Genomic DNA, 17,158 nt, shown 5'->3' with positions numbered 1-17,158 from the left:
GACTTCCAACATCGCTAGGGAACTTCTGGTTCCCCCTTGATGGTTGATGTAAGCCACAGTCGTGATGTTGTCCGACTGAAATCTGATGAACCTCAGAGTTGCTAACTAAGGCCAAGCTAGGAGAGCATTGAATATTGCTCTTAACTCCAGAATATTTATTGGGAGGAGTTTCTCCTCCTGAGTCCATAATCCCTGAGCTTTCAGGGAATTCCAGGCTGCTCCCCAGCCTAGAAGGCTGGCGTCTGTTGTTACAATCGTCCAATCTGGCCTGCGAAAGGTCATCCCCTTGGACAGATGTGGCCGAGAGAGCCACCATAGAAGAGAATCTCTGGTCCTTTGATCCAGATTTAGTAGGGGGGACAAATCTGAGTAATCCCCGTTCCACTGACTTAGCATGCACAATTGCAGCGGTCTGAGATGCAGGCGCGCAAATGGTACTATGTCCATTGCCGCTACCATTAAGCCGATTACTTCCATGCACTGAGCTACTGACGGGTGTGGAATGGAGTGAAGGACACGGCAAGCATTTAGAAGTTTTAATAACCTGGCCTCTGTCAGGTAAATTTTCATCTCTACAGAATCTATAAGAGTCCCTAGAAAGGGAACTCTTGTAAGTGGTAATAGAGAACTCTTATCCACGTTCACCTTCCACCCATGCGACCTCAGAAATGCCAGAACTATCTCTGTATGAGACTTGGCAGTTTGAAAACTTGACGCTTGTATCAGAATGTCGTCTAGGTACGGAGTCACCGCTATGCCTCGCGGTCTTAGTACCGCCAGAATGATCCTAGAATTTTTGTAAAGATTCTTGGGGCCGTAGCTAATCCGAAGGGAAGAGCTACAAACTGGTAATGCCTGTCTAGGAAGGCAAATCTCAGATACCGGTAATGGTCCTTGTGAATCGGTATGTGAAGGTAAGCATCCTTTAAGTCCACCGTGGTCATGTACTGACCCTCTTGGATCATGGGAAGGATGGTTCGAATAGTTTCCATTCTGAATGATGGAACTCTTAGAAATTTGTTTAGGATTTTTAAGTCCAAGATTGGTCTGAAGGTTCCCTCTTTTTTGGGAACCACAAATAGATTTGAATAGAATCCCTGCCCGTGTTCCGTCCGCGGAACTGGGTGGATTACCCCCATTAGTAAGAGGTCTTGCACACAGCGTAGAAACGCCTCTTTCTTTGTTTGGTTTGCTGATAACCTTGAAAGATGAAATCTCCCCCGTGGAGGAGAAGTTTTGAAGTCCAGGAGATATCCCTGAGATATGATCTCCAACGCCCAGGGATCCCGGACATCTCTTGCCCAAGCCTGGGCGAAGAGAGAAAGTCTGCCCCCCACTAGATCCGTTTCCGGATAGGGGGCCCTCTCTTCATGCTGTCTTGGGGGCAGCAGCAGGTTTCTTGGCCTGCTTCCCTCTGTTCCAGGACTGGTTAACTTTCCAGCCCTGCCTGTAACGAGCAACAGCTCCTTCCTGTTTTGGAGCGGAGGAAGTTGATGCTGCTCCTGCCTTGAAGTTACGAAAGGCACGAAAATTAGAATGTTTGGCCTTTGATTTGGCCCTGTCCTGAGGTAGAGCATGGCCCTTACCTCCCGTAATGTCAGCAATAATTTCTTTCAAGCCGGGCCCGAATAAGGTCTGCCCTTTGAAAGGAATATTAAGCAATTTGGATTTAGAAGTCACGTCAGCTGACCAGGATTTAAGCCACAGCGCTCTGCGCGCTTGAATGGCGAATCCGGAGTTCTTAGCCGTAAGTTTGGTTAAGTGTACGACGGCATCAGAAACAAATGAGTTAGCTAGCTTAAGGGTTTTAAGCTTGTTCATAATTTCATCCAATGGAGCTGTGCGAATGGTCTCTTCCAGAGACTCAAACCAGAATGCCGCCGCAGCAGTAACAGGCGCAATGCATGCAAGGGGTTGTAATATAAAACCTTGTTGAACAAACATTTTCTTAAGGTAACCCTCTAACTTTTTATCCATTGGATCTGAAAAAGCACAGCTATCCTCCACCGGGATAGTGGTGCGCTTAGCCAAAGTAGAAACTGCTCCCTCCACCTTAGGGACCGTCTGCCATAAGTCCCGTGTGGTGGCGTCTATAGGAAACATTTTTCTAAATATAGGAGGTGGTAAAAAGGGCACACCGGGTCTATCCCACTCCTTGTTAACAATTTCTGTAAGCCTTTTAGGTATAGGAAAAGCGTCAGTACACACCGGTACCGCAAAATATTTATCCAGCCTACATACTTTCTCTGGAATTGCAACTGTGTTACAATCATTCAGAGCCGCTAATACCTCCCCTAGCAATACACGGAGGTTCTCAAGCTTAAATTTAAAATTTGAAATTTCTGAATCCAGTTTACCCGGATCAGACCCGTCACCCACAGAATGAAGCTCTCCGTCCTCATGTTCTGCAAATTGTGACGCAGTATCAGACATGGCTCTACCATTATCAGTGCGCTCTGTTCTAACTCCAGAGTGATCGCGCTTACCTCTTAATTCTGGCAATTTAGACAGTACTTCTGTCATAACAATAGCCATGTCTTGCAAAGTGATTTGTATGGGCCGCCCTGATGTACTTGGCGCCACAATATCACGCACCTCCTGAGCAGGAGGCGAAGGTACTGACACGTGAGGAGAGTTAGTCGGCATAACTTCCCCCTCGTTGTCTGGTGATAATTTCTTAACATATAAAGTTTGACTTTTATTTAAAGTGACATCTATACATTGAGTGCACAAATTTCTATTGGGCTCCACATTGGCCTTTAAACATAGTGAACAAAGAGATTCATCTGTGTCAGACATGTTTAAACAAACTAGCAATGAGACTAGCAAACTTGGAAATACTTTTCAAAATTAATTTACAAGCAATATAAAAAACGTTACTGTGCCTTTAAGAAGCACAGAAAAACTAACACAGTTGAAATAACAATGATCATAAATAGTTATAGCAACCAAATTTTCACAGTAAATGTATTAAGTTAGCAAAGGATTGCACCCACCAGCAAATGGATGATTAACCCCTTAGTACCCAAAAACGGATAACAATTATATAATTAACGTTTTTCTCACAGTCAAATACACTGTCACAGGACTACTGTGACTGATTACCTCCCTCAAAATGGATTTTGAAGACCCCTGAGCTCTCTAGAGACGATCTGGATCATGGAGGATGAAGTAGACAGATTGTGACTGAATTTTTACTGTGTAAAAAAGCGCTAAAATAGGCCCCTCCCACTCATATTACAACAGTGGGGAAGCTCAGAAACTGTTTCTATGCAGAAAACAAAAATGGCCATGTGGTAAAAATCATGCCCTAATAAGTTTTATCACCAAGTACCTCACAAAAACGATTAACAAGCCAGTAAAACGTTTTAAACATACATTTAAAAGTTATGTATTATTATTTACAAGCCTGCTACCAGTCGCTTTTACTGCAGTTAAGGCTCACACATTATTTCAGTATTTACAGTATTTTCAGAGTCAATTCCATTCCTTAGAAAATACATTCAGTGCACACACACTCATCAGCCTGATACCAGTCGCTATCGCTGCATTTAAGGCTGAACTTACTTTACAATGGTATCAGCAGTATTTTCTCAGTCAATTCCATTCCTCAGAAAATAAATTACTGCGCATACCTCATTTGTTGCAGGGGAGCCCTGCATGCTATTCCCCTTCTCTGAAAGTACCTCACGCCTCAGATGAGAAACAGCCAGTGGATCTTAGTTACGTCTGCTAAGACCATAGAAAGAAACCCAGGCAGATTCTTCTTCTAATGCTGCCTGAGAATAAACAGCACACTCCGGTGCCATTTAAAAATAACAAACTTTTGATTGTAGAAATAAACTAAGTTAAAAAAACACCACAGATCTCTCACAGCTTCCTACTAGTTAGGCTGCAAGAGAATGACTGACTATGATAGGTGAGGGGAGGAGCTATATAGCAAGCTCTGCTGGGTAATTCTCTTGCAGTTTCCTGTTAGGAAGAGAAATATTCCATAAGTAATGGATGACCCGTGGACTGACTACACTTAACAGGAGAAACCTTATTTAAACGTTTAGATTTAGTATCAAGAGGACCAGAATCCTCTATTTCTAAAGCAATTAATACTTCTTTAAATAAAGAACGAATAAATTCCATCTTGAACAAATACAAAGATTTATCAGCATCAACCTCTGAGACAGAAACCTCTGAACCAGAAGAACCATTATTAGTATCAGAATGATGATGTTCATTTAAAAATTCATCTGAAAAAAGAGAAGTTTTAAAAGACTTTTATGTAAACTAGAAGGAGAAATAACAGACATAGCCTTCTAAATGGATTTAAAAAATAAAATCTCTTATGTTTATCAGGAACACTCTGAAAATTAGATGTTGACGGAACAGCAACAGGTAATGTAACAGTACTAAAGGAAATTTTATCTGCATTAATAAGTTTGTCATGACATGCAATACAAACAACAGCTGGAGAAACAGATACCAAAAATTTATAGCAGATACACTTAGCTTGGTAGCTCCAGCACCGGGCAGCGATTTTCCTGAAGTATCTTCTGACTCAGTTGCAACGTGGAACATCTTGCAATATGTAATAGAAAAAACAACATATAAAGCAAAATTGATCAAATTCCTTAAATGACAGTTTCAGGAATGGGAAAAAAATGCCAGTGAACAAGCTTCTAGCAACCAGAAGCAATAAATAATGAGACTTAAATAATGTGGAGACAAAAATGACGCCACATCCGGAACGCCGACATTTTTGGCGCAAAAGGACGTCAAAAATGACGCAACTTCCGGCGACACGTATGACGCCGGAAACAGAAAAGATTTTTTGCGCCAAAAAAGTCAGCGCCAAGAATGACGCAATAAAATGAAGCATTTTCAGCCCCCGCGAGCCTAACAGCCCACAGGGAAAAAGTCAAAATTTTTAAGGTAAGAAAAAAATGATTGATTCAAATGCATTATCCCAAATATGAAACTGACTGTCTGAAAATAAGGAATGTTGAACATTCTGAGTCAAGGCAAATAAATGTTTGAATACATATATTTAGAACTTTATAAACAAAGTGCCCAACCATAGCTTAGAGTGTCACAGAAAATAAGATTTACTTACCCCAGGACACTCATCTACATGTTTGTAGAAAGCCAAACCAGTACTGAAATGAGAATCAGCAGAGGTAATGGTATATAAATAAGAGTATATCGTCGATCTGAAAAGGGAGGTAAGAGATGAATCTCTACGACCGATAACAGAGAACCTATGAAATAGACCCCGTAGAAGGAGATCACTGCATTAAAATAGGCAATACTCTCCTCACATCCCTCTGACATTCACTGCACGCTGAGAGGAAACCCGGGCTCCAACTTGCTGCGGAGCGCATATCAACGTAGAATCTAGCACAAACTTACTTCACCACCTCCATAGGAGGCAAAGTTTGTAAAACTGAATTGTGGGTGTGGTGAGGGGTGTATTTATAGGCATTTTAAGGTTTGGGAAACTTTGCCCCTCCTGGTAGGAATGTATATCCCATACGTCACTAGCTCATGGACTCTTGCTAATTACATGAAAGAAATATATATATATCTATCCTGCACCTTTGAAAATATTATCATTTTTTTGCATTAGAATCTTTAAGTTAATGCTGATTAAATTGATTTTAAAGCTAAAAGGAAATGCATTTTTATGTTCAAATAATATTGTGCATTAATTTAACTATCTGTGAAAATATCTAGTTTTTTTACACAGAGATGTTCGTTTTGATATTATCTAATTATCTTTTTACACATATTCTGCATCACTTTTACATTATTAAGCATCTGGATGTCCTTTAAAGCCAGTCATAAACCTCTGCTTAAGCATATGGCACAGACATAATCTGATAATGTACATAATAGATTTTACTAAAATATTTTAGCAGGCAGCTAAGCAAAAAGTCAATAAGAACACTTACAGCTTCCTGTGTTGAAAGTATTTTGCGGTACGTTTCGCCATCTATTTTTTTTCCCAGCAAGAGGTTGGTTAGGTTTATTCGTAGAATCTGAAGAAACATCTACAAAAAAAAAAAAATCAATATATACAGTTTATGTAAAGAACAATTGCCAAAGTAATAGTTATAGTCTTTAATGTTAACCCTTTTGTGCCTGGGGGAAGTGTTTAACATCGGAATGAAGTTCTGATATACACTTGTTTGAAAAATGAAATCACGCGCTTGTGGATTCGACCACGTGATTTCAAAGCGGGAATCGGATCATGGGGCACTGCCTACGATGCTAGAGATGCTCTCCAGTACGATTTCCTATTAAACAAAAGGAGGAGGGGGAAGGATGGCAAAAAAGGTAGGATGTTCCATGCCGTCCTAATGGCGTTAAAGTCCAGCGCTTTTAGGACAGCATGGAACAACCTAACGGTGTTAAGTGGTTAAAACATCAACTGTATTCAGTGGTCATCATAGAACATATAAACCATTAAGGGCCAGAGTAGAGCTCTACTTAACGTTCCCGCTTGAGCTTTGACTGCGATAGAAGCTTTTTGCGCTCGGCAGGTTGCATAACAGTTTTCGCTCAACTGCTATCCCGACAAGCGCAAAAAGTTGAAGTTACAATATTGCGTGCGCTTTCAACCTACTCGCATGCAAGCCTGATTGTATATTCTCATGTGTGCTAGTCACACGACCATGCCGTTTTTTTATAGCCTTAAAAGTGTCATGAAAGTCAAAAATAAACTTTCATGGCTCAGATAGAGCATGCAATTTTAAAAGACTTTTCAGTTTACATCTATTATCACATTTACTTCATTTTCTATCTATCCTTTGTTGAAAAACACACCAAAGGAGGCTCAGGAGCAGCAATGCACTATTGGATGCTAGCTAATAGATACACACATATGCCTCTTGTGATTGACTTGCTGTTGCATAGTTTTGATTAAGTGTTCAACCCATTTGCAGGGTTTAAACACCGTTATATATGTAAATAATAGTGAAATAATACAATACACTAATTTATTTCACACTCATGTCTATTTAAAGGGACAGTAAAGTCCCAATTAAAATTGCATAATTCAGATAGGCCATGTAATTAAAAAACAAACAAAACAAACTTTCCAATTTACTTTTATCATCAAATTTGCTTTGTTCTCTTAGTATTCTTAGTTGAAAGCTAACACTAGGTAGGCTCATATGCAAATGTCTAAGCCTTTGAAGACTGCCTCTTATCTGAATGCATTTGACAGCTTTTCACAGCTAGAGGGCGTTCATTTGTGCCATATAGATAACATTGTGCTCACAGCCGTGAAGTTATTTAAGAGTCAGCACTAATTACCTGAAATGCAAGTCTGTCAAAAGATCTGAAAAAAGGGGGCAGTCTGCACAGGTAATCACAGAGGTAAAAAATATATTAACCCCTTAGTGACCAAACCATTTTTCTGTTTTCTTACCATTAAGGACCAGGGCTGTTTACATTTCTGCGGTGTTTGTGTTTAGCTGTAATTTTTCTCTTACTCATTTACTGTACCCACACATATTATATACCGTTTTTCTCGCCATTAAATGGACTTTCTAAAGATAACATTATTTTCATCATATCATAATTTACTATAATTTTTTAATAAACTATGATGAAAAAATTGAACACACTTTTTCTAACTTTGACCCCCAAAATCTGTTACACATCTACAACCATCAAAAAACACCCATGCTAAATAGTTTCTAAATTTTGTCCTGAGTTTAGAAATACTGAATGTTTACATGTTCTTTGCTTTTTTTTCAAGTTATAGGGCAATAAGTAAAAGTAGCACTTTGCTATTTCCAAACCATTTCAAAATTAGCGATAGTTACATTGTAACACTGATATCTGTCAGAAATCCCTGAATAACCTTTAACATGAATATTTTTTTTTTTAGTAGACAACCCAAAGTATTGATCTAGGCCCATTTTGGTATATTTCATGCCACCATTTCACTGCCAAATGCGATAAATACATAAAAATTGTTCACTTTTTCACAAACTTTAGGTTTCTCACTGAAATTATTTACAAACAACTTGTGCAATTATGGCATAAATGGTTGTAAATGCTTCTCTGGTATCTCCATTGTTCAGAAATAGCAGACATATATATATATATATATATATGTTTTTTGGTAATTAGAAGGCCGCTAAATGCAGCTGCGCACCACACGTGTATTATGTCCAGCAGTGAAGGGGTTAATTAGGTAGCTTGTAGGGTTAATATTAGCTTTAGTGTAGAGATTAGCCTTCCACCGGACACATCCCAACCCCTGAATGGTCACCCCCATCTTAAGTACTAGCAGAAAGTGTGCCAGTATAAAAATAAAAGTATATATATATATTTACTGCAGTAAAGAATCCCCACTTACCCCTAAACCTCCCTGATCCCCCCAAACAGCTCTCTAACCCTCCCCATCTACCTATTTGCAGCCATCTTGGGTCTGCCAGTACCCTGTTTTCAGTAAATTATGCAAATTTTTTATATAAAAATTAAAAAAAAAAAAAAAAATTCTGTAGTGTAGCTGCCCCCACCATTACCATACCTCCCCCTCCAAGATCCCTTTCCAAACACGGATCCCACATAGGATCCCCCTCTTCCTCCTTTCCCCTCACTGCTGCTGCAGCTCTGCTCCTCCGTTGTTTTTTTCCCATTTCTTTCCCTGTAGCGTGGCGTAGCGGTCCCACCCGCTCCCGCCCTCCTCCCGCCCCCTCCAGCGATAGACCGCCCACCCGCCTTCCTCCTAACCCTCCCAGGCCACCAACGATCGGCACCATTGCTGGCCGATGCAGCACTCAATTTGACCGAGAACAAGCCAGGTACGTCCCATGTTAATTAACTGCGTTTTTTTGGAGGACGTTCCATAGCACATTCTCGGTCTTTAAGGGGTTAATATAACAGTGCTGGTTATGTAAACCTGTATAATGGTAAATAAAGAGATTCTCTATCTTTTGAAATAATACAATTTTTGGTGTTTAATGTCCCTTTAAGATCAAGAATGTAATAAAGAGAAGACATTATTAAATGACAGAACAGATAGACCAAATAGTCCTGACAAGTTTATTGTCACTAAGCAAGTCCCAAAGTAAACCAGCAGGCAAGTTATTATTTAAAGAAAAAAAAATATATAACTTTAATAGCACGTTTTCCTTTTAAATGCTTAAATAGGTCTCAGTTTCACTACTACAGAAATATAATCATACTCAGAACTGTTCAAGAAATTATACAAGACTCTGTAGAAATCTCAGCCCTTGAGAATATCTGCAGCATTTATATTTTATATTTACTTAGTTCTTGGACTAAAAGGAAATCTGACACTACATTAATGCACTCCGAATCAAGGCAAGAGCTTGAATAACTGCTCTTCCTTCTAGGCTGATGTCACATGGGGCCTCCTGCGCTCATAGGATTGTTTTATTCAAGTCTAGCACATTGCTGAAAAGAGACAGCTCGGAATAACATGACCCAGAGACCGCAATGACAAAATAAAATAAAAAACTCCCTTTGGTGTTGGAGTGGATAATGCATAATGGAAATATTATTATCATTTATATGTATAGTGCAGCAAAATTCTGTAGTAATATATTAAAAAATTGTCAACTTCTTTTGTATCCATCATTTGATTCTATTTTAAATTTACAATACATGCATGATATAAGAAATTGTATTTTTTAAGTATTTATTTTATTGTATCAAACTTGAATTTGTAAATCAGCATATTTAATATTTTGTCACATAGATGAACAACCATAGAAACCTGTATTTCTTTTTACAGTCCTATGAAGAGATCTTTAACCTCTTCGCTACTGGGAATTTCAGAAAAAAACTTGCACAGAGTAGCAAAGAATGTTTGCCATTTTTGTTATCTCTCTGTTTAAATATTTAACTACAACAACTAATTGTAAAAAAAGAAATAAAATAAAAAATCTCAAAAATGTGTTTATTAGCATTTTCTTATTCAGCGAAGATCATATTTATATATTTTTAAGGTCTTTATCTGCAGTTATGTTGTAACTCATTTGGTATAGCGAAAATCTTATAATTGATTGCAATAAAAATATATCATTGAAAAGTAGACAACCCAAGGTATTCATCTAGGCCCATTTTTGTAAATATCAAGCTGTAACTTGGCAGCCAAATGTGATAATATAGAAAAATCGTAAATGTTTTCACAAACTTTGGGTTTGTCACTGAATTTACACACAACTACTGCAGTCATAAGACAACTGGTTATAAAAGCTTCTCAAGGATCCCCTTTATTCAGAAATGGCAGACATGCATTACTTTGCAATTGTTTTTTGGTAATTAGAATGCTGCTAAATTAAATTAGAAGACTACTAAATACATATGTATTTAAGTATTTATGTGTTTTACTGTATATGTATTGTACATATTTATGATAAAGTAGTTTTTATTATTTTGTAACAAAGGCATAATAACAGAAAAAGTGTACAAGAAAAATAAATCAAGAGAACAAAAATCCTGGTTCTCTAAAGTTACATAGTAATTAAGACAATACAAAATACATATCTATAAATCGTTCGAATACTGAGTCATAGCTTGTGGAGCCGCTTTTACAGGAGAATTTTAATAGCGTCATGCATTGTGGGACAAAAGTCCTTATAGTATAGATTCTCATGTTTGAGCTAGAGTTTAAGTTAGTTTGTGCATTTTTATGAAGCTGTGAGGCTCACACTAGCTGCATATTACCAAGATAAAAGTCATCGAGATAAAGTATTAGTGAAAGAGGAAAAGAGTAGGGTGAAGCAAAGGGAGAAAGATAGAGATGGGGTGCAGATAGGGGGACAACTCCTGACAATTTCGCTCCAGTTTGTGTAGAAACTTGTTTTATATGGGATTGAAATGTCTCTTGTTTATCTGTGTTTTACCTATCGTTTCTGGGGACTCTATGTGCCAGAGGGTAGAACCATCTAAGAGAGGGGTTCTATCATGTTAGGCTAGTGTGTTAGGACCCATTATGTAATATCCAGTAATACCATACTTTCTGGAAGATTTCTTGGGTATCCAGGAGAAATGCTGCCTGCTCTGACATATTGTAATAGAATTTAATTTTGAGTTGGATTTCTTCCCAGGAAGGGGCACACTCCCTCCAATGACGGGCTATACAGATCCTCGTGGCAGTGCATGTTACCCTGATAAACAAATTAATATATTTATTAAATTCGTTAAGCCTGACGTGGAGTAGTGCTTGTTCCATGGTAAGTCTAATAGGGCTGTCTAGGATAGAGCTTAAGAACCTAGATAGTCGGTTCCACACCCTATGTGAATAGGTGCAGTCCCACCACATGTGTTTATAGTCCCCAACCTCCCCGCAGCCTCTATAACAAAGTCTGGATCTATCTTTGGTAGAGTGTGAGGTTATCAGCGGTGTTAGATACCAACGGAAGTTGGTCTTAATGCAGTTTTCCCACATATCTGCACTCAACAATCCCTTTCCTGCACTAGACAAAGTTATATACCAATCTTGAATCTCCATTTCTTTGTTGATATCCTTTTCCCATTTAGTTTGTAGAGGGGATTTGGAGTTATCTGAAGCTAGCTGAATTGCCTGGTAAAGCCTGGATATAGTGTTCTTGGGTCTGGATGAGGAGCTGCATATGTTTTCTAATGTAGAGGGCAAGTTTTTAGTTATGAGTGGTAAGAGGGGGTGAATTATGGAGGTTAACTGTAGGTATAGGAACCATTCTAATTTGATTGGCTGTAATTTTTCTTGTAGTTGTGTGTAGCTCATCAGTTTGCCTCCCACTATAATGTCAGCGATTCTATAAAGTCCTCTGTTTTCCCATTTTTTGATGATGGGAACCAGTTCATGCCTAACTAGGCTAGTGAGTGTGGCTTTAACGGAGTGCGGAGGGAGTAGAGCAAAGGAGGTGGTCAGCCTGGACCATTGCTTGGTCATGAAATCTATTATTGGGTGCTCGTGTTGCGTCCTACTAAGGCACCTTTTAGGGTCCCAAAGAATCATGTTGCGTGGGATAAGTCCTGCAATATCTGACTCCAGCTGCGTCCAAACAATGTCCTTGTCGGGGTCATTAAGAAGAGCTGTCTGTGCTAGTCTAGCTGCCTGATAAAAGTGTTTAAGATTTGGTGCCCCTACCCCCCCCAATTGCCTGTTTCTAGATAGGACTGCCGAAGGGATCCTAGTTTTTTTATTTCCCCTAATGAAACTAATTATGTGTCTTTGGAGGTCATCTAAGTCTGGGGTTGGTATTCTGATTGGCAGAGTGCGGAATAAATATAGGATCCTTGGTAATATCATCATTTTGACTGCTGACAGTCTACCAAACCATGAGAATCGTAGTTTACTCCATCTATTTAGATCTTGTTTAATAGATTTGTACAAAGGGGGATAATTTACTTTGTATAGTGTCTTTGAGCTTGTGGTTAGATTAATCCCTAGATATCTGAGGAGGTGTCTGGCCCATTTAAATTCAAAGTTGGCCTCTATTAGCTTTTTGGTATGTTCCGGGAGATGCACAGGTAATGCTTCACACTTCTCAAGGTTAATTTTATAGCCTGAAATAGAGGAGAAGGAATTAAGGGTTTGGTAGAGGTTCGGGAGTGTTATCAATGGTCTTGACAGGGAGAGGAGGACATCGTCCGTGAAAAGTGTGAGTTTATACTCCTTCTGCTTTATTTTAATACCGGTTATATCGGGAGATCTTCTAATATGTTGGGCCAGGGGCTCTATGCACAGGGCAAACAGTAATGGAGATAGAGGACAGCCCTGACGGGTCCCATTAAGGACAGCAAAACTTTCGGACTGGTGGCCCATAGCTCTCACACTTGCTGAGGGAGTGGAATATATATTTTGAATTGCGTTCATGAATTCTCCAGAAATGCCTATTTTAGTTAACACTGCCTGCATATATGTCCAATCAACTCTGTCAAACGCCTTCTCTGCATCCAGTATTGTACATATTTAACATTCCAATGTTCTTCACTTGTGATAAATTCATTTCTTTCATGGTGGCAAGAGTCCACAAGCTGTTACGTATGGGATATACATTCCTACCAGGTGAAGGCAAAGTTTACCAAAAACTTTAAAAGTCTATAATATACCCCACCCACCTCACACATACCTCAGTTTATCGTATAGTCAAGTGGTGAGGTGTTTAAGGAGTAAAAGCCAAAAGAGAGGATCAGGAAAAAAGATGTGGAATTAAACAAAAAATAACCCACAATAGGGTGGGGCCTTGTGGACTCTCACCACCATGAAATAAATGTATCAGTTAAGTTCTTACATAATTTCTGCTTTTTTTCATAAAGGTGGCACAAGTCCACAAGCTGTTAGGTATGGGATATAATACCCAAGATATGGAAGTGCATGAGTAACAAAGGGGGGGGGGGAATACAATAAAAACTGCTTTTTTCGCTGATAAATTAAATCCAAAAGACTCAAAAATAAAGTCTTTCATGCCAAAAAAATAAATGAAAATATAGGCACCATTATGAAATTGAGACAACTGCCTGAACAACCTTTTGGTAAAGCTGCTTCTGACGAAGTAAAAACATCACAAAGGTAAAAATTTGTAAAAAGTATGCAGAGAAGACCAAGTGGCTGCTTTGCAAATTTGACCAACTGAAGCCTCATTCTTGAAACCCTGAGATGTGGCAACTGATCTAGTAGAATGAGCTGTAATTCTCTGAGGCGGAGACTGGCCTGCCTACAAATAAAATTTTTGAATCAGAAGTTTCAAACAAGAGGCTAAAGAAATAGCAGAGGCTTTCTGACTAGTGATGTCGCGAACCTAAAATTTTGCGTTCGCGAACGGCGGACGCGAACTTCCACAACTGTTTGCGAACGGGCGAACCACCATAGACTTCAATAGGCAGGCGAATTTTAAAACCCACAGGGACTCTTTCTGGCCACAATAGTGATGGAAAAGTTGTTTCAAGGGTACTAACACCTGGACTGTGGCATGCCGGAGGGGGATCCATGGCAAAACTCCCATGGAAAATTACATAGTTGATGCAGAGTCTGGTTTTAATCCATAAAGGGCATAAATCACCTAACATTCCTAAATTGTTTGGAATAACGTGCTTTAAAACATCAGGTATGTACACTACTGTTACACCAGATATGAGTTGCACTGGGGTGACACTGTGCCCTGGCAGGCAGGCACTGAAACGCACACGTGTGAAGGAAACTGACTGCTATTATTTAACACAGTCAAAAAAGTGTTGTTTTTTTTTTAAATCTACACTACTGTTACACCAGATATGAGTTGCACTGGGGTGACACGGTGCACTGGCAGGCAGGCAGGCACTTAAACGCACACGTGTGAAGGAAACTGACTGCTATTATTTAACACAGTCAAAAAAGTGTTGTTTTTTTAAAATCTACACTACTGTTACACCAGATATGAGTGGTGGCACTGGGCAAGTGGGCACAGTATACGCTGTGAGCCTGACACACACGCTGGCAGGCAGGCAACTGCAATTAGATTACACAGGAAAAAAAAAAAAAGCAGCCCTAAAAAGGGCTTTTTGGGGTGCTGTCCTTACAGCAGAGATCAGATGAGTCCTTCAGGACTGTAGTGGACATTGAATACACTAGCCTAGCTATAGATTTCCCTACTAAATAAGCAGCAGCTACACTGTCCCTCCTCTCACTAACAATGCAGCTTCCGAATGAATCTAAAATGGATGCTGTCCAGGAGGTAGGAGGGTCTGGGAGGGAGGGTCTGCTGCTGATTGGCTGGAATGTGCCTGCTGACTGTGAGGTACAGGGTCAAAGTATTACTCAATGATGACGAATAGGGGGCAGATCGAACATCGCATATGTTTGCCCGCCGCGGCGAACGCGAACATGCTATGTTCGCCAGGAATTATTTGCCGGCGAACAATTCGCGACATCACTATTTCTGACCTTTCTTGGAACCAGAAAAAAAGAACAAACAGACTAGAAGTCTTTCTGAAACCTTTAGTAGCTTCAACATAATATTTCAAAGCTCTAACAACATCCAAAGAATGTAAAGCTCTTTCAGTAGCATTCTTAGGATTAGGACAACAGGAGGGAACGATAATTTCCCTATTAATATTGTGATAGGTAACAACCTTAGTTAAAAATTTGAAAGAAGTCCGCAAAACGACTTCTTTTTTTTTTTATGGAAAATTACAAGAGAGAGCAGACAATACATAAACTTTTCTGGCAGAAGAGATAGCCAAAAGAAACAATACTTTTGGTCAGTACATACATTACTAGTAGAAGGTAACATATGGGCTGACCTTTTACGTTTATTTGAAGGCGGTAGCGCAGTCAGGACCTTCTCAATGGCAATAGCAATAAACTTTCTCATTGCTTGGGGTACACCATCTGCAACCATCTGTGAATGTGAAACCATAGGTGCATTTAAAACCATAACATCATCAGTACGTGATACAAATTCTATACATGAGTCGCATAAATTAGCTGAAGAAGCTACTTGAGAAGTTTTACAAAAACACACTAAGCTTTTGTAGAAAGGTATTCAATAGACTCAGGTCCTAGGGTTACTTTAGGGACAGATTTAAAAGAAACAAGGGGTGGAGGCGGCGCCAAAAGAGGCGATCTAGCACTTTGAACAAAATTTTTTTTTTTTTTTTTTAAAAACCTGGGTAGGTATCGAATCTAAATAGTCTAATAATAACTATATCTGTTATACATATCCCCAATAAATCAGAATGAATACAATTAGACCTTATGATTAAAATAATTCAATATGTATTTCTCTAGACTAACCCAAACCACTTTTTATCAGATTTTGAACTTCTTAGGAAATTCTTAAAAAATTCTTAAAGAAATGCAAGGTGCTGCAGGTTTCAATATCAAATAACAAATTTTATTACACAAAATCCTGATAATTCTAGAAAAATTCAGAATATTCAAATAAGTATAAAATCACTTAAATACTGTGACACCGGTGTCCATTAATCTAAAAAATGAAAAATGAAAAATAAAAATAAAAAAAAAATAAATGAGAATTTAAAATTACTAATGTCCTTAAAAGACTTTCGAGCAAACTTTAAACAAATAAATGTAACGCTCTAATCAGGTTCTAGAACAGTTTCCAACCACTATGTATAGCTGTTAGCAAAAAAACCAGTATTTGGAACTCTGTGCATTAATACTCAATGTTGACTGTGAAAAAAAGCCTTAAATAAAGCTATTGTGTTGTTATAAAAACAACCAGACTGGTTAACAATTGCGGTAACTTCTTATGGCAGTAACACAGTTCTTTATATATAAAAGCGCTATTGGGAGTCTGTTTGCAGCAATGTTAGTTTGATCATATAAGTGCTGTTTTATAACATTCTTCCGTGAGGGCTTTTAGAATCTCCTAGGTGGCAATGGCTGTAATAGCTTCCACAGGTGCAAACCAGTGCTTCAGCACCTCAACGGCAATCAGTGAGTCTTTTGAAAATACATTCAGAGTACCTTTAATAAGTGCTGGTAGTCTTCTCTTGGTATCCTTAGTGTGCACACTAGTAGAAGAAACGGTTGATCTGTACTCCTACCGTATAGCCAGGTCCTCCAAGTCTTACTGGCGTGACGGTTCTGGGAGTGAATGTGAATGTGTCTCTGTAGTCTTTTTCCTTTCTGCAGGGCTGGATAATAGACAAGTCTACGCGTTTCAGCTCACCAGGGAGCCTTTGTCAAGATGCCTACAGCCAGCTGATTCCGTTTATTTAAAGGGAGTTCTGTTAACCCTTTCTTGGTTCTCAAATAATTTGTTTGTTCAAAATGTCCTTAATATTAACTTTCCACTTGTCACTGTATCGTTCTCAAGACTCAGTGAAAAATTTTACTCGTAATTTACTTCTAATATATTAAAAAATATATAATAACCACTAGCAAATGATTAAATATTCTCAAAATCTCATCAAACTAGCTTAAATCGTATTAACCCCAAGCACCTTACATTCTTTAATTTAATTTTTTATATATATGAGGTTAATATAAATATTCTCAAACCATCCTAGGTTCGAACTCTCAACCTTTGTGGTGGGAAATCTACTCCATATCCATTATGCTACTTTTGAGGATATGCTTACTCAGTTCAAATTCTAGTACTTAACTTATTTCCCCTTCTTATTATACTTTAAAAGATTTTGACAATTCTCAATATTTCTCATTTGTATTCGAACTCCCAACCTATGT

General features: G+C 38.7%; 1 protein-coding gene across 1 annotated transcript in view; it reads right to left on the bottom strand.

Annotated features, from left to right (window-relative positions):
- Positions 1–17,158, bottom strand: part of EVC (EvC ciliary complex subunit 1) — a 561,189-nt gene that overhangs the window by 340,359 nt on the left and 203,672 nt on the right. Inside the window, exon 5 of the mRNA XM_053700301.1 lies at positions 5,946–6,044. Within this exon, the coding sequence (XP_053556276.1) occupies positions 5,946–6,044 (99 nt within the window). The remainder of the gene's footprint in view (positions 1–5,945; positions 6,045–17,158) is intronic.

Source organism: Bombina bombina, chromosome 2 (genome assembly GCF_027579735.1).
Source record: "Bombina bombina isolate aBomBom1 chromosome 2, aBomBom1.pri, whole genome shotgun sequence".
Lineage (NCBI taxonomy): Eukaryota > Metazoa > Chordata > Amphibia > Anura > Bombinatoridae > Bombina > Bombina bombina.
This window is presented reverse-complemented; position numbering and strand designations above follow the sequence as displayed.